Source organism: Pelodiscus sinensis, chromosome 21, assembly GCF_052426305.1.
Source record: "Pelodiscus sinensis isolate ZL-2025 chromosome 21, ASM5242630v1, whole genome shotgun sequence".
NCBI lineage: Eukaryota > Metazoa > Chordata > Testudines > Trionychidae > Pelodiscus > Pelodiscus sinensis.
In genome coordinates, this window is record NC_143072.1 from 2,523,930 (window position 1) to 2,548,221 (window position 24,292).

The 24,292-nt window shown below is 48.7% G+C and overlaps 1 protein-coding gene across 3 annotated transcripts in view; it reads right to left on the minus strand.

Moving 5' to 3' along the window:
• Positions 1–22,161, minus strand: part of P2RX1 (purinergic receptor P2X 1) — a 46,734-nt gene extending 24,573 nt beyond the window's left edge. Inside the window, exons 1-6 of one of the 3 annotated variants that reach the window (XM_089772095.1) lie at positions 20,360–22,161; positions 9,696–9,843; positions 8,683–8,754; positions 6,191–6,260; positions 3,380–3,476; positions 407–469 (exon numbers count right to left, since the gene is read on the minus strand). In XM_089772095.1, the coding sequence (XP_089628221.1) occupies positions 407–469; positions 3,380–3,476; positions 6,191–6,260; positions 8,683–8,754; positions 9,696–9,843; positions 20,360–20,496 (587 nt within the window). In that variant the 5' untranslated portion in view covers positions 20,497–22,161. The remainder of the gene's footprint in view (positions 1–406; positions 470–3,379; positions 3,477–6,190; positions 6,261–8,682; positions 8,755–9,695; positions 9,844–20,359) is intronic. The other 2 variants (XM_089772098.1, XM_089772097.1) reach the window with 2 other exon arrangements.
• Between the last annotated feature and the right edge of the window lie 2,131 nt (positions 22,162–24,292).

Here is a 24,292-nt window from a genome sequence, read left to right on the forward strand (position 1 = left end):
GGCAGTCATGTGACAGGCGGCAGTATATAAGGCAGGGCTCCGGCAGGAGGTTCTTCGAGGTGGGGCAGAGAATGCTGAGGAGCCCGCAGCGGGGAGGAGATGAGGAGGTAAGATTTAGAAGAACCTGGGAAAGGTGCATAGAGGAAGGAAGAGGCTTGACACGAGAGCCGCAACGGGCTACACTCAGAGCCCTGTGGATGCGGGTAGCCACCATTTGTTTCTGCAGATATTGGACTGGATGCGGATACTCAAGGTCGGGGCACTCCTGGCAAGGAGATGTGGCCGGGGTGCCCCGCTAAGTGCTCCTACCCCAGACCTTGTCCTGCTCTGCCCCCGCCCCGGTGTTTATGGGGGGGCGAAGGAGGAAGTTGCTGGGTGTCTCCCTTTGTTGGAAACTTTGACTTACCCTGAAAGGGGAAGAACCTTTGCGAGAATGTCTGGAAGACTCTGGGATGGATTTGGAGCAGCTCTGTAAGTTATGAATACAGTATGGTGAGATGGTTACGACTTAGAGGCTTTCTAGGGTTTTCGGTTCATAGGCGGCGGTCATGGGAAAACAAGCAGGAAGGGAAGAAAGGTTCCAGTTAAGCCGCTTCTCTGCTAACCCTTGAGAGCGGTTAAGCGACGATACCAAGAGAGGAGAAGGCCTATTAAAAGGTCCGTGGCAGGTTTAAAAGGGAACATTCTCTCGAGAGGGCAGAAGTGGCGCTGGAGCACTTTTCACAGAGGGGGTGCTGAAAGCCAGTGGTCCCCAAACTTTTTACTTCACATTCTTCTTACCCTTATCCGTGCCCCCTCAGAGCTGGGGCTAGGACCAGGCCATGGCTCCAGGAGGGTGTGGGGTGGGTGGGTTGAGACTGGGACTATAGCAGAGCTCCGGACAGGTGTCCTGGGTGCAAGGCTAGGGACAAGCAGGACCCCGCGCAAAATCCTGCAGCAATCTCCACACCTGTAGTTCACGTGAAGTTGGAGCGAAGGTGGGTGTGTGTGTGTGTGTGTGTGTGTGTGTGTGTGTGTGTGTGTGTAAGCGCACGCACTGTAGTGCCTCCAGGTTTTGTGCCCAGTGTCCTTGCCCCTGCACTGCTGGCCCTGAGGGCTCTGGTGAGGGCCCCAAGGTCCTGGCTGCCAGCACTGTACGTGGGGCTCCTGGTCATCAACGACTGTTGACCTGGGGACTCTGCGGCCTGTCTGGCATTCTCCTCAGCTGCCAGCCTGGGATCCCCCTCAGCTACTGGTGCCTGGGGCTCTATTGCCAGCCCCAGTGTCCTGGCTACCCACCCAGCATGCTCCTAACCGCTTGCCCCACTGCTGCCCTGAGGGTCCACTCTGCCTACCTCCTCTCGGCTGCTGGCCCTGTGCCCAGGGGCTCCGCTGCTGGCCCCGGGAGCCTGCTTGGCCACCAGCTTCGGGGGCTCTGCTGCTGGTGCAGACAGGGCTGGAGGGGGTGCAGCACCCCCACTCCAAGAATTGTTCCAGCGCCACTGCATGCCTATGTCATTCAGTGTGACTACAGGTTAGGCCTGCCCGGGTTACCCTCAGGCAATGGGAAGCCTTTATCTAAGAGAGACGATGGATTTAAAATCCTTTTTCTCAAAATGTTAAAATAAATCCTCCTTGAGTTTCAGGAAAGCGGTCTGGTCCCCGGGAACTATCAATCGCAGACTCCTGAAGGGAAGAGCAGCAGGTACCTGAGTTCAGCTGAACCTGCTGGATTTGATTAGTTGATCCACAGGGAACTGTAGCCCAGGGAGGGTCTAAATGTGGAAGAATCGTAGTAAATGCTAACGACGCAAATGGTGCGCTCCGAGAGACCAGAGAGAGGACAGGTTCACAGCTAGCTCGGTAACCGTGACAGCCCCGACCACTCAAACACACCACAGACCAAAAGGGGAGACTGTGATCTGCAGCTCAAGGATCAGGAAAAGGAAGCAACGAAGGCCCCTGTTGCTCTTACATGTATATTAGTGAGTATGTCTCCTTGGTATTTCCCACCCAGGTATACAAGTGTGCAAGTGTGAGGGAAACGTCTTGGTTGCTAATAAGGGCTGTGACAGATGTGAAATTTGGGAAGTGTAAGGAGTTCAAGAGAGGTAAAAACCAGAAGATCATATTCTGGCCTGACCCACGGTATATCACAGGCTGCCAACACCATCCAGGAGCCGTACCCTAAACCCAGCACCTAACGGTATTGAAATGTCCCGAAAGCCCGTTCCTGTCTGATACAATAAGGGTACGTCTACACAGCAACATTATTTCGAAATAAAGTCAAAATACTGTCAAGCTGGAGGACTTCTTACTCCGTCGCCTGTAACCCTCATTGTACGAGGAGTAAGGAAAGTGGGAGGAAGACTGCTCTGTATTGAAGTAAGTGCTGTGTAGATGCTCCACATTTCAAAATAAGCGACCCAACTGAGGTAGCTCAATTTGTGTAGCTTATTTCGAGTTAAGCCCTGCTGCATAGATGCACTCTAAGTGTTAAGAGGATTACCTGGGGAATGGTTATTGCAAATTCTACAACCCCAGCCTTTTGAAGCTACGTCCTGAGGAGAGGGCCATTGACTGGTGATCACCCAGTCCCGGCTGGAGGAAAGCAAAGGCCTATGGTGTATAAAGAAACCGCTGAATAGCCCCACTGGGGGTCTGGTTCCTCACTGAAAATCTGAATGAACTTGTAACCTAGGGGGCAAATTCTTGTGAGAGTGGAAAGACTGACACCTACCATACTGTAGACGGAGTTGGGGGTGACCACTGCTAAGCTTTGAGTACGAGTGTAAGTTCTGGTCTGGCTGTTTATGTTTTCTCTGTAATGCTTTTGCCCTAAGAATAAGTGTGCTTGCTCAGAAAGAACTGGGTGGTAACTTGTAACGGCTGGCAGTGCGCTGTTCTGCGCTCTCTAAGACAGAAAGCAATGCACTGGGGCTGGCCTGTAGGCAGACTGGCTTGCCAGGGATATCGGAGACTGGCTGGTGGGGTGCCGTGCAGCCTGAAAGCCCCATCCTGAAGGGAGTGACAGAGGTCTCTGCCCAAGAGAGGAGATACCTGGAAGCCAGAAACCTTAAGCGGGTGCCCTCATGGGACCATGGAGGGTGGATATAGGTGCCGTGATCTTGAAACTGCAGCACATGGCGCCTGCCACTGCAGCCCACCACCAAGGAGGTATTTACCACTCTGCAAAGTTGTGCCCATGTCATGGAGCAGCAGGGTCAGCATTTGGCCCCATTAGAGTTTGGCCTGAGTAGGAGCTTCGGGATTTGGCTCATGAGCAGCAATAGTTATTCAGTGGTCTTGTTCCAGTGCAACCCTGAGCTTACAGCCCACCCTAGCAATGCCCCTCGCAACCAAGTAGGGAAACATGACCGAAAATAGGACCATTTCTTACTTAGGAATCTGATCATCTTCTTCTACTGGGCACCAGCCAAAAATCTCACAGGTCTTGTCATCTCTGTTGAAATTGACACACTTCCCAGTCATGATTCCTGAAGGAAATAGAGTTTAAAGGTCACACTTGTGGCTGGATAATGAGACTGTCCAAGAGCTAGAGATGCTCCCTGCCAAATGTCACATTATTGAGACAGAGGGCAGCCTTGTGCTCCCAGGCCTCTGGAGACTTGGGTGCAAATCACAGTTCTACCACCGACTCCCAGTGTGACTGTAACCAAGTCACATCATCTCTTTGTGTCTCGGCTGCCCCGCTGCGAAACAGGGATCACTATCCTCCCTTTCTCTTTTGTCAGTTTGCTTTGTAAGCTTTTTGGAACACAGGCCATCTCTTTCTCTTACACCCCCATGACACTCCAATCTCGCATGGAGACTCTAAAAGTTATAGCAAAACAGTAACTAATAAATACAGTAATTATGATGATAGGCACAGCATGGTGGCACATATCACATGTGCCTCGAGGAAAGCAATAACGTTGAAGCAGAGTGTCTGTGAGGCTTTGTAATTGGTCTAGGGATAACTCAGCCAGTTTTAATACTTAGAGGGCGCGTCTACACAGTGGCACTGGCTCAACATAAGATACGCAATTTGAGCTATGCAAATTGTGTAACTTATTTCGAGCTTATTTTGAGATTTAAATTTCAAAATAGAGCATCTTCCTTATTCCTCATGCAACAAAGTTTACAGGAAGCTGGCCTAAGACACCTATTATTTTGACTGTATTTCGAAATAACAGGCTTCTTGTGTAGACAGCGCAGAACACTATTTCAGGATAAGTCTGTTATCCCAAAACAGCGCCACTGTGTAGACGTACCCAGAGGGACAATAACACTATGTGGGTCAGATTCACACCTGTGCAGATGGTCCACACTGGGTCTATTCAGCTCTTACACCAACAAATAGGGGGGGATTTCACTCTGAAGACTGAAGCTAAGGGAGTTGGGTAAGGCCCAAGAACGAGTCCTTGGCAAAGCCACAGATGGATCCCAGGAATTCTGACTCCCCCAACCATTCCAGCAAATAGCTCTGCTTGAGTGGTAGGAAGCAGTTGTTGTCTTGAAGATCAGGAGATCCTGTTTCTTGTGAGTCCAGATAGCTGCTCAGTTTTTAGCAGCGCCTGTTGTCACAGATCTAGTTGAGTGGTTCCCCTAGACACTCACCACACTGCTGTGAGGGATCCAACCACTGACTCCTGTAAGTGTAATGCCCCTAGCTCTGTCTCTGGCCGGGTTTCTAGGCGTACTCTTGAGAGGGGGTATAAGACAGAGAATCTGGTTCAAACCCCAAAGTCCCGCTGCCTGGCCCGGGAATTAATATTGACCCTTCGGACTTTCCATCTTTAATCACACCCTTTCCCAAAACTCCAGTTGTGTGGATGTTCTGGGTTCAAAGATTAATTTTTCTAGGGCACGTGACAGGTATAGCACATACAATGCAGATAGGCCCTCAGCAGGGTTATAAAACTATTGGCTCTTTACAGAGTAGCATGAGAAATACCCAGATATACACAAAGACAAGACAAGCTACAGGCATTTCCCTGCCTCAGTTTGCTCACCACTCTAGAGCATTCTTGGGGAGAGTTCTCTTGGGGCAGGGGTGGGGAACCTAAGGCCCGTGGGCTGCATGGAACCCCTGGGTTGCCTGGATCTGGACCCTGAGGCTTAGGGCTTTCCCCAGCATTGGGGAGCCAATGCTGGCAAGCCAGCCCCCCCATTGCCTCCCTGCCGCCCCCAGTCCCCAACTGATTTTCTGTGGGTCAGCAGCCCCCAACCCAAAAAAGGTTCCCCACCTCCATCTTGGGGGGATACAGGCCTCTCTCCTGATGTGCATTGTTTGTCTCTTCCAGCTTGCTGTTTCCTGGTGTTGGCTGATACTGCAGCTAAACCACCCCTCCTCCCATGAGAGGATGCCCGTCTCCTCCCCTTTCCTGCCCAAAACTTCCTCTGTGGATTCCTCTGGATTGCTCAGTGTATCTTCCCTGTATCTATGCAACCTCTGTGGTTGTTACAGACTAGCATCAATGCCTGAGAAGGGCTTTTTTTGTCCTGCATTTGGGGATTCTCTGCTCTCGCAACCCTTCTGCAGAGCGGGGCACAGGCAGGTGTGGATTGGAAGGTGAACCCCTGAGAAGGAAGTTAGTAACTCTGGCACTGAAGAGTGTGTGTGTGTGTGTGTGTGTGTGTGATTTTCTGCTGCCAGTGAGGCACAGGCAGGTGTGGATGTGATAGAACGTGACCCTTTTCCCAAGGAATGGGAACAGGAAAGAATCTTCTCACATTCAGATTCATCTGATCCTTTCCTGTGAGTTCAGCCCGTCTCTGCCACCTTCCTTGCACTGTGAGAAAGTAACAAAGAATCTGTCCCATCTAATCCCTGCATTTCTGTTATCACAGAATCCTAGGGTGGGAAGAGACCTCAGGAGTCATCGAGTCCAGCCCTGTGCCCAAAGCAGGACCAACCCCAACTAAATCATCCCAGCCAGGGCTTTGTCAAACTGAGACTTAAAAACCTCTAAGGATGGAGATTCTACCCACTCCCTAGAGAACCCATCCCAGTGCTTCACCACCCTCCTCGGGAAATGGTTTTTGCTAATATCCAACCTAGATCTCCCCTCTCATTGTACCATCTGACTAAGAACTGCTGGCAGCCTGCTACTCCGATAGCACCAAAAGCAAGTTAGGAATTTCAGAGGCAATGAAAGACAAAGTCCCTGCTCTGAAGAGCTCACAGTCTGAATGCTTCATTTCTTACCTTGCCCTTGGCGACTGTACTTCCCTTGGGTACAATCGCTGTCATTATTGCATTCTCCAGCATCTGGCAGCTGTGGTGGGAAAGAAAGCAGACATCTCTCAGTGGCTGGGAGTCAGGTGCCCAGCAATCTCTATCTGTACTGTCTCAGAGGGGTGGCCCTGCTAGTCTGTATCTGCAAAAACAACGAGGAGTCCTGTGGCAACTTTGAGACTAACAGATTTATTTGGGCCTAAGCTTTGGTGGGTTAAACCCACTTCATCAGCTATACCCCTTCTTCTGTAACTTCCCCTCCAATTCATCTGATGAAGTGGGTTTTACCCTAATATATCTGTCTGTAACAGGGATGGGCAAATCATTTTTGAAGGTGAGACACTTCAGAAATTTTTGAAGCAGTTGTGGGCTGCCCCAGAAGGGGCAGGGCCTCAGGCAGAAGGGGCGGGACCTCAGGTGGAAGGGGCGGGACCTTTAAATAGCAAGAGTTGAAAGGGCTTATGCCTCCCCTGTGGCTCCCAGGCATCACGTTAGCGGGGTGGGAGGAGCTGCCAGCCCTTTCAACTGTTTCTATTTAAAGGGCTCGCAGCTCCCGCGCCTCTAGTGTGTTGCCTATTTAAAGGGCTCATACCTTCCCCACAGCTGCCAGATGCAGGAGAATGCAATGACGACAGCAATTATACCCAAGGGAAGTACAGTCCTTTAAATAGAAGATTCTACCCACTTCCTGAAAGGGCTTGCTTGTCCCTGCTCCCAGGCATCAGCCCCGCCCAGTCAGAGGCTCAGGGCTCCCTGCATGGAGCTGACTGACTGGGCAGGGCTAATTAATCACCTGTGAAGCTGGGCGGCAGTATTAGAGGGAACACTGCTCTTGCCCACCCTTGGTCTATTAGGTGCCACAGGACTCCTCTTTGTTCTTTCTGCACTGTCCGTAGTGGGGAACTCCAATTATCTTTAGACTAAGGGCTTATCTACATGGGACATTGCTGCGTGGCAAACAAGGATGCAAATCCCCAACATACTGGCGTGCTGCATGTAACCTTCCACATAGACAAGCCCTCAAGCTGTGTCTTTACTGCAGAGTAACTTGAGTTGTCACCGCTCGTAGCCACCCTAGCTCGAGCAACAGCAACCAGGTTGCAAAGTAACACTAGAGCCGCTCTGAGCGACTGGACGAGCGGATGACAAATTGAACTCACTTAAGCTGTACCTGTACCTCCTGAGGAGCCAGGCAACTCAAGTTAAAAGCTCCAGCACACTCAATTTGAGGGGTTTTGCATGGGGACATGACTAGAATGAGGGGCAACGTTGGAGTTATAACACAAAGTAGTGAAGAGAAGCCCTAAACCGGATTGAGGATCATGCTCTTGGGTGGCAGATCTTCTAGACAGCTGTTCCTAGAATATGAGGAGGAAAACCCCTAAAGGATTTGACTACTTTCACTGTTGGGCCTAAGCAGATACCGAAGTGCCATCCTCTGCCTCACAAAAGACAGTAGTATACTGTGAATACAAGTATAAATGATGCCAGGGTAAATGTAAATGAATTAAGTAGAAAATCCAATTTTCCCAGAGGAGCTGTACTGGTCCTTGTTATATCTATACAGGCTGGGATTCTCAGTTCTGCTAAAGAGGATTTGGATGTTGAAATTTCCACTTAAAAATTAAGGGGGATTTGAGCAGCCAAATCCTTTAAATGGCTTTGGAAATTTCAGCCACACTGCGCAGAGCATTCCTGAGTGACTCTGAGTACAGGTAGCCACAGGAGATACAACGTTTCTTTGCGACTCTGGAATTTCGGAGACTTGGCAAATCCGTCTGATATCAGAAGGAAAACTCTGCTTCCCGACCATGTCTCTGCTGAGCAAATGCAAATTCTTTGGAAACCACATAACAAGAGTTACCAAAAGTCACATTTGAAATGGGGAGGCTGAAAATAGATTTGCTAATGGGCTTGTTAGTTCCCAGAGTGTTTTATTACGGAAGGCAACTGTAATACAATGCATCCACCACATTAACAATAGCTTTCCCCTGCTTATAAACAAGGTATTTCTTTGCCAAAAAGAATAAGCATAATATCCATAAAGGTAAAGATTAGAAGCTTGCCACTAGCAAATTGGTGGGGAAACAGTGGGATTTGTAAGCTAGGAGAAAATGGGGCTTTACTATAATAGGAAACAATTCCACCCTGGCCTGCTCTTGCTTAGAGGCTGTCTCTTATCCATCAGGGAGGAACCCTTTGTGAACTGACTTGCCTATTACTGTGCAAAGAGGAAATGTGTGACTCCAGAGTTCTTATTGAAATAACCAGCCAAAAAGGGGGATAGTTCCAGGGAAGTTCTGGGGGCTGTGTGGAATTTTAGGTAAATATTAGGGGGTGGGGGAAGAGAGGGAAGAGACCTGATTTTTTTCCTGAATTCATTCACTCATCCCCAATAAGCCTAAATAATAAATAATAATAATAATAATAAAGCCCCGCAAATATAAAACAACTCTATTTACCTCAGGGCAAATATCCTGCTTCTGTCCATGGGTGATAATGACATTCGTCATCACCACAAAAGAACTGTCCCCCTACAAAGAGGAATGGAATCAGGTCAGTAACGGAAACTTATTTTCAAGCGAGTCGTCATGGTGTGTGGGTGTGGGTGGGGGAGGGGAATTACTGGGCATAAGACACTGCAGTTGTGCACAAATCCTCCATCTGACTGTGTCCCAGGTGGTGAACAACCCTGCTGACCCTTCCTCACTTAGGCAGACTCATCCTTCACCCTCTTCCCAACACCGCCACTTTAAAGACTCAACCAGCTAGTGTCTCGTGAGGGGCAAGGAGTCTCTCCCATGGATGCTACAAGGGGGAGCAGCAGCAGGAGGAAAAGGAGATAAAACATCACCCCCCCAAATAAGGAGACTAGGGACAGTGAGGCCAACACTGTCTCCTGGGGACACATCCTTTTGGGCTGCTGTTGGGTGCTGCACCTCTCCTCAGCCCCATCAGCAGTTTGGAGCCCCTGCTTTGGAGAGAGGGGACAAGAGCCTCCACGTCTCAGAACAGAGTCCAGAGAGGCCCTAGTCTCTAGGGGGATGAGGGTAGTCAGGCCTCACCCCTGAAGAGGAGGAGAGTCAAGTAGACACAGAGAAGATGGGGGAGAGGAGGGGAGGACAGAGCATGGAAGTAGTAGGGCTGGAAGGAAAATCTATTCTAATCTTATCCAAAATGGTTCAGACATCACTATAATACAGGCAGGAAATAAACGGTAACTAGTCGAGAGCGGACAGTTACTTGTGGCCTGATTTCCTTAAGAGGGGCTTAAGCACCTTCAGTCCCTGTTGGCCTTAAGAAAAGTGGCAGATGCTCAGGACCCCTAGAAAAAGGGCCCCGAGTGTGTTGCAGGACGTCCTATCAGACAGTGGTGGTCCTGCACTAACCAGGCCTGAGAGCCATTGGCTGGTTCCCTCTCCTCCACAAGTGCCCATAAAGGACAGCGATCAGCAAAACCTGCCCTCCTCCTTACCTGAGGTGGAAAAACATAGTCAGCCACATCCCAGACGCGTGGGCCCATCCCACTAATGTTAGTAACGGTTAAACCTTTCAGCTTCACCGAGACCGAGCTGATGATGCCATCCTCTGACTGATAGCCCTTCTCATAGAGGAAAACCCACCTAGGCAAACAAAGTCATCCAGATGAGTTACAGAACATCACATTCATTAGGAGCGCGGGGGGGGGGGGGTCGTCTCTGGTTTTTGTCTAATTACTTGTTAACAGGATGGAGTAGATAGAATAGCTCCACTTACAGACTGCGGAAGGCAGATAGCTAGGAGGAGGAAGTGTAGTGCAGTAGTTGAAGAACAACAGTGTGTTTGGGGAGCTGGTTTCTGTTCCTCAGTCTGCCACTAACTCCTTGGGCTTACCTGGGTTTCCTAAGTTTTCAAGTGTGGCCTCAGGTTTTTGGGACTCCTGCTTTGGAAGCCAAGGGCGAGGCCTGCAATAGTATTAGCTCCTCTGAAAATCAGGCCCATGTGGCACCAGAAGTTGGACATTTCCCAAGGCACTCAGAAGCAGAGGCCACACTAGACATTTTTTTCCTTAACTGTATTGACAGACTTCAATTCCCTCATCTGCAGAACGAGAAGTGCTGGGCGTATGAACTCAGTCATGTTGGTAAAGCAATTGCAGATGGACAGTGCTGTCGGTGGATTTGGAAGGCATTACTGAGCTATTTCTGTGTAAAATATATTTTGAAATTCCTGGTGAAGAACAGGAGTTGCTTCAGCTCAATCAAAAATGTAACTCAGACCAAACTTTGGTGTTAAACTTCCCCCGTCCCTTACTACCACCACTGTTCCTTTTTGCACAGTCCTGCAAGTCCTAGTCAGCACTTGGTCCAGAATCACAAACAGCTAAAATACCTTCCAGGCACTATATTAAATGTGTTGCAGATCTCAGCAGGCTAGCTTACACAAGCAAGCCTGCTGAGTCCACAAAGGATACTGGCATGAAGGAGAGCTGCGGAAATAGACCTACATCAGAATCCTTATCTTGAAGGCTTTTCAATCTCTTCCGTAGCATCTTTCATCTACAGGCATCAACGTGTGCTACAGAAGTAACTTGTTCAGCCACTCTGCACCCTCCCCCCAAAAGTGGAGGGAAACTCCTCTCCCTTTTAAAAGATTTTAAAGTTAGGAATTGAAAAAAAATCTAAGGCAGCCAGTTTGAAAATCGGAAATGGAAACCCACAGTCCTGAAAGTCCCAGTTTCTAGTCCTCTTTTCTAATCATTTGCTAACCCTCTTAAATTAGGGTTTAAGATGGACTCCACTGTCTCTAGATTTCAACATAGTATAGATAATGGTTCCATAAAGCAAGAGATCTTCAAATTAAAATATATGTTCTTTACCAATGTGGATTCAGCAGCTTTTCATAGAATCACAGAATCCTAGAACTCGAAGGAACCTCGAGAGGTCATAAAGTCCAAACCCTTGTCCTCACGGCAGGACCAAGCATTATCTAGATCAGGATGCAGCCCCCGGTTTACCTGCATCTGACCCCCAAAGCTCAGGGGACTCCCCCAGCATTGGGGAGCCCGCATTGGTGTTCCAGCCGCCCCCTGCCGGCCCATCACGGGACTGGAGCACACAAAATCTACTAGTCTGGGCCCCTCTAGGCTCTGGTGTGAAAGGAGAATGTGGGTAGTGTCTTTTTCCTTCTCAGGCTATATCTAGACTATGGGGTTTTCTGGGATACTGGAGGTATCCTGGAAAAACTCCGCCATGTCCAGGTAACTTTTGCTTTTTTTTTTTTTTTAACGGAAGAGCAGACGTACTCTTTTGGAAGCCCTGTCTTCCTCCTCCCACGAGGAAGAAGGCTTTTCCAAAAGAGGAGGCTTTTACAAAATTTGGCCCAGTGTAGACAGGCCAAATTTCAGAAAAGCCTCTTCCAAAAAAAAAAAAAAATCAGAAAAAGGTATGTAAATTGCGGAGCTCAGTTTGCATACCTTTTCCCGATAGATCACTATATTGTAGACATAGCCTCAGTCAGGGGCCACAACAGGGAGGGTTTGTTATTTGTTTGTGGTTTTGGGTTTTTTTGCTTCTCACTTGTGTGCAGCTCCAGCTGATTTTTCTGTAGGCCCTGACCCAAAAAATTTTCCATACACCTGATCGAGATCATCCCTGAAGACGTCTGTCTAATCTACTTCTAAATACTTCCAATAATAGAGACTACACAACCTCCCTAGGCAATTTATTCCTTTGCTGGTGACGTGGGTTAATTTCACAGGCCACAATATAGTCAGGGAGTGGGATGGGGGTGAAGGAGAGAGGAATCTCCATTGTTTTCCCTGCTCTTACTCTGAATTTGACCTCATCAAGCATGTGAAGAAACCCTCTGTCAGATGAAATTAAATCAGAACAACGCTTAATGGTCTAAACATCGCCCTGCCCAAGAGTGGAAGGTATGTCTGATGTAACTCAGGTTAATAATTAACCAGTGTGTAGTTTCTGCTGACAATTGGCAAGCTGAGGACAGCAGCAGTAAGTTACGTAAATTAGTTGTCTAAATATTAGTTTACAGATTAATTTATGAAAGATTCACCACATTTATATAGTCTCTAATACTTTCAATATGGCCAGATTTTGACACTTGTTAACCTATCACATGAACAACCTGTCTTTTAATTAACTCTGTGAGAAATTGTAAACAAGGCCAGGTGTCCATCTGGGGCTGGAATGCCAGACTTCATGGCATCATCCACACGAGAGTCAGACTAAAAAAAGAGACATCTGGGTTTCATCCTCTGCAGCGCATGGGCATTGATCCCACCGGCTCTGGCATGAACAGCAAGCGCCCTGCTGGGGCCGTTTTCTAGCAGAGCATAGAGGCAGCGGTGGTGAACGCCTGTCATTAGCTGTGGTGGGTGCCTGTAGCTAGCCACGTGGGGAAGCCACTGCAGAACATGTCAGAGGCTGCGCTCTGCTGATTAGCATGTGGTGTTAATCATGGGTGAATTTGTGGGTACCCTGAATGTTTCTCTCTCTGGGGAACGAAGTGCCTGGTGGTTTAGGGGAGAGAAAATGAAATTTCTAAGCCACCTAGGATGCCACTTCAAATGCAGCCCTAATCCATTTAACGTACACCGGTTAAGTGTGGCACCGTCACCCCTCCAGTGGTGGCTGGGCTGTATATTAGGGTATGTCTACACGGCAAAGTTATTTTGAAATAACAGCCGTTATTTTGAAATAACTTTCCTAGCGTCTACACAAGCCAACGGCTATTTCAAAATTAATTCGAAATAGCGGAGGGCTTATTTTGAAATTGGTAAACCTCATTCCACGAGGAATAGCCCAATTTTGAAATTGCTATATCGAAATAAGCGCTGTGTAGATGCTTATTTCGAAGTAGGGGGCCTCCAGCCCTTCCCAGGGTGCCCTGCTGGCCGCCCTGGCCACAAGGTAACTTCTGACCTGATGCCCTGTCGGAACCAGTTCCGTCTGGTCTTAAATGCGATTCAGTGTCCAATCAGTGTGGACGCGCTATTTTGAAATAGCAAAAAAGCTATTTCAAAATGCATTTTGTGTATAGACATGTTATTTCAAAATTAGATATTTTGAAATAACACTGTAGTGTAGACATACCCTTATAGAGGCTGATACGTGCTGTCAGCAGAGGTCTGCTGTCTCAGGAAGTGGAGACTCCTGGTTTTCCATTCAGCAATCCCCAAGTTCAAACCCTACTGCCAACGACACACCCAGGAGACGGATATTACATCAGCATTGCGAGGCCTCCACCAACCAAGTCAGTAGCCTCAGTCCGGCTCCGTACACCACAAAGCAAAATTTCACGTGCATCACCAGAGTTTTCCTTCTCCTATCTGGTACACTACAGTCATTGCAGGCTGAAGAGTGTGAAGATTTTAGCGGGGAAGCCACAAATAAAGGGCCTGCTTCTGTGGGAGTCTCTGGCAAGGTGTGGTGCACCTTCAACTCCCATTGACTCCACTGGGAGCGAAGGGCACCGGGAACGCTAATGAGCACGGAGGCTGAACTGCCCTCTTAGCCGTGCAGCCAGCTCCCCCAAACAGCATTGCCAGATGCTGGCGAGAGCAACCAGGCTGGGAAACTCAGACTGAGGGATTTCAGCAGCTCCTGGTGCTGTCAGACATGACTCATTCCCGATGGAGATCAAGCACAATGCAATTCACAAAAGAAGAGGTGGACTTGGTAACTCGAGAGTGGCTCATTCTCGCCAAGTCTCAATACCCATAACCCCGCAGCAGTGGGCAGGTCTGCAATAGGGATGTGAAAGTGTAACCGTGTACACGCTTAACTGATGAGCCTGGGCTAATTGGTTAACAGTCACGGTTACATGCAAGCAGCCGGTATGTGCGGGAAGCTGGCTTAAGAGCTGGCTTTTAAGAGAAGAATGAGGGGGGATTTGATAGCAGCCTGGAACCTCCCTTCAGGAAGTTGGAAAGAGGCTGTTCTCAGTGGTGACGGATGGCAGAACAAGGAGCAATGGTCTCATGTTGCAGTGGGGGAGGTCTACATTGGATATTAGGAAAAACTATTTCCCTAGGAGGGTGGTGAAGCACTGGGATGGGCTCCCTCGGGAGGGGATGGAATCTCCATCCCTAGAGGTTTTTAAGTCCTGGCTTGATAAAGCCCTGGCTGGGATGATTTAGTTGTCATTGGTCCTGCTTTGGGCAATGGAGTGGACTTGACTCCTGAGGTCTCTTCTAGCTCCAGGAGTCTATGATTCTATGACTCTTTTCTAAGTGTGTGTGTAAGGGGTTGATTTTGAAAATAAGCCTTTCTGGCAGAGGCAGCAGCTAGGAAGACAAAATGGGAATTGAGACTTGTTCTCCTGCATGATGAATATAGCATGGAAGGGTGGGCAGAAGAGCCCTACCTGTAACCAGACTTATAATTTAGTTTCTGGCTTAGAGTTGGTGATCTGAAACCAACCTTTTTCCTGCAAAAACAATAGAAGTCCAGTGGCACCTTGAAGACAACGAGTTTTATTTGGGCATAAACTTCCATGGCGAAGCCTGATGCATCGAACAAAGTGAGTTTTGTCCACAAACACTTATGCCCAAATAAATATGTTAGTCTCTAAGGCTACGTCTAGACTGGCATGATTTTCCGCAAATGCTTTTAACGGAAAAGTTTTTCCATTAAAAGCATTTGCGGAAAAGAGTGTCTAGATTGGCACGGACGCTTTTGCGCAAAAGCACTTTTTGCGGAAAAGCGCCTATGCCAATCTAGACGCAGTTTTGCGCAAGAAATCCCCGATCGTCATTTTTGCCATCAGGGCTTTTTTGCACAAAACAGTTTTTATCTGTCTAGACTTTTTCCTGAGCGGGAGCAGCATAGTATTTGCGCAAGAACACTGACTATCTTACATTAGATCGTCAGTGTTCTTGCACAAATTCAAGCGGCCAGTGTAGACAGCTGGCAAGCTTTTCCGCAAAAGCAACTGCTTTTGCGGAAAAACTTGCCAGTCTAGACGCAGCCCATTGGTTTATCTACACAGCGCAGCTATTTCAGCATCCTGGAAGTATCCTGGAATAGCTACCCCACGTCTTAACAAGCCACCCATTGTTTCGAAATATTTTTTGAAATAATGGGCACACTATTTTGGTATTCCATGTCACCCTTGTTCCATGGTCACCCTCATTAGCCTCCCTAGTTCAAATGAGGGGGCTAGTGTAGATGTACCCTTCTATAATAACCTCCAGTATCTGGGAATGCTCAGATTGAAGATTTGGGTTCAGGCTAAGCCTTACTGTTGCTAGGACAGCCTGGGATAAGATGCATTGTATCTGCTACCTGCATTCTGCACTCAGCACACACCAAGACAAACAAAGGGATCATTTTTTCACATGGTGCATGCTAACACTCACTTCCTTCTGAACCCTCCCCTGGATAAAAGCAACTCCAGTAGGGCACCACGAGGGAAAACACAAATGAATCAGTTCAGTCTCCCCATAGTTAGAAATCTCTTTGCGTGTAAACTTTTAAGTTGGGGAAAACCCTCAGGCCCATGTGAACTGCATATGTTTGAGATGCATTGATAACACTATCTTAGGAAGTGCATAGATAACAGGGTACCAAGGAAGAGGAAGCTACAGAAATATAAAGCGGCCTCTGTTTTTTTCAGTGTGCTAATACTGAGTTTGCTTCTAGTAGGAAAATGTCTGACTTATTGCACATTACAGGCCATAGAAGCTCACCTATACACTCCTGGAACAGAACCATAACCTCTGTCTGAGTTACTGATGTCCTCAATTTATAATTTAAAGACTTCCTCTGTTACAGAGAATTCACCATTTACACTACTTTAAACCTGCAAGTGAGCCATGTGCCTTGTTGTGGAGGAAGATGACATCCCCTCCCTCACCTCGTAATCTCTGCCAATCTGATCTGGGGGAAAATTCCTTCCTGACCCAAATATGGCGATCAGTTAGACCTGGAGCATTTCAGCCAGATACCCGTGAAAGAATTCTCCATAGGAATTCAGAGCCCTTCCCATCTAGTGTTGCATCACTGGCCATTGGGAATACTTGCTGCTAAGAGCTACGTCATGGTCCCTTCCATGAACTTAAGTCTCGTCTTCAAGCCAGTTAGGTGTTGGGGGTGGGGGGTGGGGGTTGGGTAGTGGGTTTAGAACTATCCTTCTACCTGCCTGGCAGCTGTTTTTATTGCTTATGCAGCCAGCCTTTATTACACTGACTTGCTGAGGTTAAAAGGAAAAAAACGACTGGATTCTGGCTTTGGAGCAGTGCAGAGGCTTTGCTGCCTGCCCATGGCATGGTACTGCAGGAAGTATTCCCCTTCCCTGACATCTCTGGTTTGTGTCTGGTTCTGCAATAGCCTCCCCCCGCCCCAGTTCAGATTAAGGATGGGGCTGGTCAGAAAAAGAGCGGAGTGGGCGACAAACCAAAACTTAATAAATCAATTAATCTGTCACCGCCGTTTCCGTGCTTGCACAGAACGTGAGTTTTCATCTATGTTCTAGTTTGGCCACCCCAGGCCTGTGCTGTCCCCATGCCAGCAATCAGCCCCCCCGTGCGAGGCTGCTGCTCTGTCCGCTAAGACATTATTAGTTGGGGACAAAAGGGATTCACCTGCTGCCCCTCCTGCTAATTGTGACTAGACCAGAACATCCACAAACTGGAGCTAAACAACCCAATCTCCCATCAATATGCATGTGAAGTGACAGGCCTTCTGCTCTGGAAAGCTAGGGCCTTGTCCTAGAAACCCTCCGGGAGGTATTTCCTAAGAGGAGTTAAGGCCCATTTTTAGGGGCTTTGCCCATCTTCCGTGTACATGTAGGGTTGCCAGGAGTCCGGTTTTTGCCCAGACAGTTCAGTATTTGGGTCCCCCGTCCGGTAAAAAACAAACAAATACAACAGAAAATACTAGACATGTGAAATGTCCAGTATTTCGTTTCCCTTGAACGGAAGCCCAGAGGGGACAATTTTCCCCTAATGTGTCTGGCAGGGGCAGGGGAGTGAGGAGCGTGGGGCCATTTAAAGGCACAGCACCTTTTTTTTTTTTTGGCTTAACTTTGGTCTCCCCTTTCCCCCCCCCCCCTCAACAGAATTTTTTCCCGTTGGTTTTTTTTGGGGGGGGTGGGATGGGGTAGGAGGGGATTCGGTATTTTTTGTTAAACCATCTGGCAACTCTATGTACATGTGGGAAATCCATAGTGTTCCACCATTGAATGTACCTCACCAGGCCCATCACCACTGGTGCAGGGAGATGCAAATAGCTACGGGAGCTGGCAGTGGCCTGCTACTCCCATGGCTGCCCTCCTTCAAGGCGCCCATCCTTGAATTGAAATTTAAGTTCCTCTGGACGCTTCACAGGCGCCTCACCAGGGGAGGCTGCAACAGATGAGCTAACCAGGCCCCTTAGCTGGCCTGCCCAGAGATGGAGGCTGGTGCATGGACTTGACTGGCTCCACCAGTGTATTTCAGCATTGGCCTGGCCCACATGCACTGTGGTGAGAGTGTTCAATAGGCAGCGAGGCCTATTGGGTACATGATGCAGGGATTCTGCCATCTTTTTGAAACACACCCAGTGCCACACTACAGAGTTTGAGAGCTGCTGGGGGCGGCTGCTTCAGAACCAGTTTTTAAAAACAAACTTGTGCTGAAGACTTCTCAGACAACTCAGGGCATGGGAACACTCGCTGTGAGATCCTTCTGCAGCTCTAAACAGCTCTAAACTTCCAGGATATATCTACACTACAGCTGCCGCCGTCGAACTTCCAGGGTTCGAATTAGCGGGGCTAGTGGAGACATGCTAATTCAAACTGGGAGAGGCTGCTTCGGTCCATGCCAGTAGTCCTGATTCTATGAGGAGTAAAGGAAGTCTAAGGAAGAGTGTTTTCCCTTCAACTTACTGCAGTGTGGACAGCGCAAAAGTCAAGTGAAGGTACTTCGACTTCAGCTACACAATTAACATAGCCGAAGTTACATATCTTAATTCAACCTTAAAGGGATCTAGGGGGCCATAGTGGATCTAGAAGAGGATCCAAGGGTCATAGTGGACCACAAGCTAAATATGAGTCAACAGTGTGTCACCGCTGCAAAAAAGCAAACATGATTTTGGGAGGCATTGTGTTGTGAGCAAGACCCGATAAGTCATTCTTCCACTCTGCTCTGCGCTGATTAGGCCTCAGTTGGAGTATTGTGTCCAGTTCTGGACCCCACATTTCAAGAAAGATGTGGAGAAATTGGAGAAGGTCCAGAGAAGAGCTACAAAAACGATTAAAAGTCTAGAAAACAAGAGCTATGTGGGAAGACTGAAAAAATTGGGCTTGTTTAGCTTAGCAAAGAGAAGACTGATAGGGAGCCATGATAGCAGTTTTCAAGTATCTAAAAGGGTGTTACAAGGAGGTGAGTGAGGATAGGACAAGAAGCAATGGGCTTAAATTGCAGCAAGGGAGATTTAGGTTGGACATGAGGAAAAACTTCCCAATTGTCAGGGTGGCTAAACACTGGAATGAATTGCCTAGGGAGGTTGTGGAATCTCCACCACTGGAGATATTTCAGAGCAGGTTGGCTAGACATCTGTCAGGGATGATCTAGAACAGGGGTGTCCAAACTTTTTTCAAAGAGGGCCAGATTTGAAGAAGTGAACATGCGTGAGGGCCGTCCCCGCACTCTCAGCCCCAAGGCGGAGGGGCCCGCGGGGTCAGAGGCGGGCGGAGAGCGCAGGGCACGCCGGCCTCATGGCGGCTCGGAGGCAGGGCGAATCCGCAGCCGAGCGGGGGAGCGGGGCTGCGGACGTGCCCTACAGGGCAGGCTCTAGGACCGCGGAGGCCATGGGCGGCGGCGGCGCGGCCGGAAGCGGCGCGCTGGGCGCACCAGTTCAAAAGAGCGCCGGGGAGCCAGGAGAGGGGGAGGAAGCGGGGGACGTATTAAACCGGAACACGGGCCGCAATTGGCCCGCGGGCCGGACTTTGGACATGCCTGGTCTAGAAAGTGCTTCTGAAAATGTACCTCAGAAACGCTTTCAGAAACATTTTAACTGGCCTCCCCAGTATGTTTAAGTTCCAGTGCCACGGCCACAGGGCCTCACAGCTCCCACTGGTTCCATTTTGTCCTTTGCAGCCGCACTTCCCGCAGCTCCCCTTGGCTGCAAAGGACAAAACGGAGCCAAAGGGAGCCATGGGGCCCTATGGCTGTGGCGCCGGTACATAAACAAACTTGGGTGGCCAATTAAAGTGTTTCTGTGATACACTTTCAGAAACACGGCTCTAGACAGTGCTTGGTCCTGCCAAGAGGGCAGGGGGCTGGACTCGATGACCTCCCGAGGTGCCTTCCAGTTCTAGTATTCTATGATTCTATGTTTCCGTGTTATCCTGTAGCGCACATGTTCCCCCAGGGACCTGCCTTTGAGTTTCAGTCAGGAGCTCTAGACGTCTTTGCTCTATTTACTCGTGGTTTAAAACAGTTTCTGTTGAGTTTTAACTGCCTTCAGGCCGGGCCTCAAGCCAAAGCAAAGCAAAACAGACATTTGCCCCTTGCTTTTTGGGGGATGCCACAACCTAGGTTCATTCTTTAACCCATAAGCTGGTCTCATCTCCCTCTTGGGAAAAAGAACTAGAGAGGGGGGAAAATATACGGCCTCCTTCCTCTCCCTTCCTCCTCCCTCTTTCAGCCGCTTGGGGAGCACACATTACAAAGCCACCCCTGGCTGCTTTTCTTTTAATATACTGAAAAGCGCAGCAGCAGCAGGTATTAAGGGCCTGAACCAATCACAGAAAGAGCTTTGGATCAGCCCGTTATAGAAAGCCTTTCTTCCAGTGAGCCTACAATGATTTACAAATTTTATACACTGTGTTTGTCATCACTGACATGCAGCCACCTCTGGGATTTGACACAGCGACTGTTTAACAGTGCAGTGGAACACGACTCGACAAAGAGAATATTGTACCCAGCTGAAACTGTTTGGGGGATGTAAGGAAGCACAATCTCATTACCCAGAACATTAGAATCTGGCCAATGCCTCGCTCAGGGTTTTACTTCTCACCCAGAAGGAGCTGAACAGAAATTCAAATCACTGAGCCAATCGAGAACTGACTGTGTGGCTGGCCAGCAGGTGTGGTATCTAGCAGGTTCAGAAGAGTTTCTCCCTGAACACTATGAATAAGCTAGAAAAGCCTTACCCTATGATGTATCCAAGCACCACGAGCTGGATCAGCCGGAAGATGAGTCCCACTTTCTTGTTCTGCACAAGCACCATCCGAGGAGTGTCATATTCAAAGAAGAAGGAAGCAGCTTTCTCCCTGAGTTTGAGCCCCATGGCTGATGCAGCAGGACTAGTACTCTTCTATGCAAATGCCTAATCCACCACCACACACAGGCTCTGTGGCTTCTGACTGTAGTGGGCGGAGCTCCTGAATACAAGAGGTAAAGTTTTCTGTTTGCACAAACATTTATCAGCGTTTCCCTCTGCACCTCTGGACAGTTCTTCTCTGCGAGGGGTAGATGCTTGCTCTTCCTAGACATTCACTCCTGGGTGCAGCACTGCACTCAGTGTCTCCTTAGATGGCCAGGGGGTGGGGGTTGTGTGGTATGTAACGGAAGTATACAACCCAGGCTCTCTGGCAGCACAGTGACAGCAATGCAACACAGGCAGGAAGAACGAACACTTACAGTGTTGGGATAATACAGAGGGCAGTGGAAATTGCTAAAGTTACTATTCTGATTCATCTGTCTGGGGCAGGCCTGCTGTCAGGAGCAGCATGTCGCTGTGTCTAATTTCTCAGAAGGCGAAACTCATCCCAGGGTAACAAAAATTGCTCGTTAGCGCAGAGTGGATGTTGTGAAATTAAAATGCATTGTCTAGGTCAGTCTGTAGATTGCTGTGGGTTTCTGGGAGTGCATGGGACTTTAATCCCTTTCCTGTTACAGACTACTCCCCCCAAGCAACGGTAGATGGAGAAATAACGGCTTTTTTTTTTTTTTTTTTTTTTTGGTTTTCATGATTACAGGATGTGGTGCAGCTCTCTTGTAACTGACTCACCCATCCGACCCCAGTACTCTACAGTTCTGTTCCCTATTTGCCTTAGCATCACATTGGGAGGTCAAAGAGGAGTCATGAACTCAAAAGAACAGCCCGAGGGAAGGTATTCAGATCTGAATGTTCATTGGGGTTTGCATGCCAGGGTTTGGCTTGAGCCATCAGAGCCAACATAGCTTACGTTGAAATAGCTTATTTTGACTTTTGGCGCTGCCTACGCCACAGTTATCTCGAGATACAGCACTCTTCCCCTGACTTCCCTTACTCTTCGTACAATGATGAGTACAGGAATCGGAGTAAGAAGTCCTCCAGCTCAACATTATTTTGGCATTACAGCCACTCCCCAACTTACGAACACACCGACTTACAACCATCCCTACTTACGACCAACCTCCCATTAACTCCATTATAATACTTTCAAGTTGAGAACAATGTATGTCAAGTTTTTTGAACAGCACGGGCAACGCTTTTAAGGGTATTTCCAACTTCTGACCAAATCGAGCTATGACCAGGTGTTCAGAATGTAACCCGCTCGTAAGTCGGGGACTGCCTGTATGTCAAAATTACTGCTTGTGGGTAGCCACGGACGAGATTATTTCAGAATAACATCAGTTATTCCAAAATAACACTGCTGTGTTGACATAGTCTTACAGAGCACCATAAATGTTAATTAACCACCTCACAATACATTGGGACGTGGGTCGTTCCTCATATTATAGATGGGCAGTGCCTGTCTTTTTATCCCGTATTTGTACAGCACCTAGCACAATGGGAGTGCTAGACCAGGACTGGAGGACCTAAGTGCTATGGAGGAAATCCATTAAAGACAAACTAAAAACATTAAGAGGATTTGGTTCCCAGACCTGGGATCAGATTCATATCTTGCCTAGATTATTGACTGCCATTTGCAACAACCATAGATACTAGACATAGGTGCAATCCAACTTCTTACTTCTCCAGCTTATTGCAAAGGTAACCCACACTCCTACTGGGTGTGGTGTACTGCCCCATGTAGTAAGGTCTCAGAGAGGCTTTTATTTTTTATATATTTTTTTGTCTCTAAGGTGGTACAGGACTACTCGTTGTCCCATGTAGTGGCACTGAGACTACTTAGAGAGAGAAGGAATGAGTTTGCTCTACAGCAGATGTGGCCAGCCTGAGAAGGAGCCACAGTTTACCAATGTACATTACCAAAGAGCTACAGTGATTTGACAGCAGTCCTCATCAGGTGCCTCCTCTCCTGTCTCCAGTATCTGTTGCCCACCAGCAGCCCCACTGATCAGCGCCTCCTCTTCCTTCCCTGTGCCTCCTGCCCACTGCGATCAGCTGTTTCGTGGCCCTCAGGAGGCTCAGTGGGGGAGGGAAGGAGCAAGGGTGCAATACACTTGGAGGAGGAGGAGGTGGAGCCAGGAGTTGAGCACTGGGAAGTTGGCACCTGTAGCTGCACCCCTGGAGTCAGTGCCTGAGCCAGGAGGCACATATTATCTTCAGGAGAGCCACAGGTAGGCCTCCCCTCCTCTACAGAATGACTTTGCTCTAGTTGGGGTGGGCCCTTTTTGGGCAGTGGGCTGGACTCGATGACCTCTTGAGGTCTCTTCCAGCCCTGGGATTCTATGATCCAGCCTTCGTTGAGAGCCAGCTGGCTTTTAGCTCAAGCGGGAGAGGCTCATGCACTAAGTTCTAGAGGTCTCAGGTTTGGTTCCGTTGCACAAACACTCCTGAACTCGGGGAGAGGTGAGACCCATAGCTAAATTGTATAACTCAGGTGTGTCTCGAGGAGATGGACTTGGAAGGTGCGAGAATGTCAGTTAGCATTGTGTAAACTAGGGGAGGGTTACTGAGGAAGTCCCCATAAGTTTCTGAATTAATTCTAGTCCACCTGGATCCACAGCACTATTCGGTCTGAATTTCTGGTTCTGATGCATCACAAAGCCCCTGCCAGTTAATCCAAACCAGTTATCCGGTTAAGCATTCACAGCCTTACTGGAAAGTAAGGCCCATGTGCACCTCTTGAGCTTTGTGGGATTGAGGCTCTAAACCAGTGGGTCCCAAACTTTTCGGCATCATGCCCCCTTTTTGATTTTTGAAAAACCCTCACCCCCCCCCCCAAAATAGCAACACTTGTCGAGAAAAAAAAACAACCGCACAACACCCACCCCCGACCGGGGCAGCAAAACTTGAGATGGGGGGGGCTGGGTCACCTCGAACCCCCCCTTGAATTTCTTCATGCCCCCCAGTTTGGGAACCCATGCTCTAGCCCATAACAACTAGTATTCGTGTCAGTTTCATTGGTATCAGTGCACTTCAGCAAGATAATACTATTGGCTCCTCTCTTCTTTACCCGTAGACAAACTGGGACAGGGGTGAAGGGACGTGCCCATCTCAGGAGGAAGGGAGCAAAGAGCGACAGCCAGCGTGGCTTCTCGGCGTGAGTGCCAATAAGCGTGCTTGGGTCTGTTAGCCTCAGGCTAAGATTTGGAGCTGGACGTGCGGGAGGGCTGGAGGTAGAGTGTGTGTCCCAGACTCCTCACTAGTGCGAAAGCTGTAGGTACAATGCACAAGTCCCACTGCAGGAGACCAAGTGAGGTCAAATGCTTTCTGGGATTGCAGTTTTGGAAGTGAGATTCTGAAGGACACCTGAGGAGGGGGGAGACGTAACTTGGAGAGGTTCCATAATTCTTGCCTCTGTGTAGCACAAGTGCTTAGTTGACGAGGGTTTCCCCCTACATCCCCAAGAGCCAGCTCCATGAATTCAGCCTGACCTCCGAGAGTCAACCTGGGCTCTTCTTGATGTCTGCAACATGCCCAGTATCCAAGGAGCCATTCACAAGGATTGTGTTAAATGATAGAGGAACCAGAGCAGACTCCAGCTCCTGGCTACTGAGGCTGCACCAGTCTAAGGAGTGTCAAATGTACCTTTTAAAAGAAACGTGCCTTGTGAGCAGGTCGGCTCTGAGTGCACGCAGGGAGCCGACCGGGTGACACATGGCAATACTGTCATTCAGTCATTTTTCTCTTTCACCTGGCGTTAGCCTGGCAACATGTTGACCTATGGGCCCGATACTGTGAGAGCCTG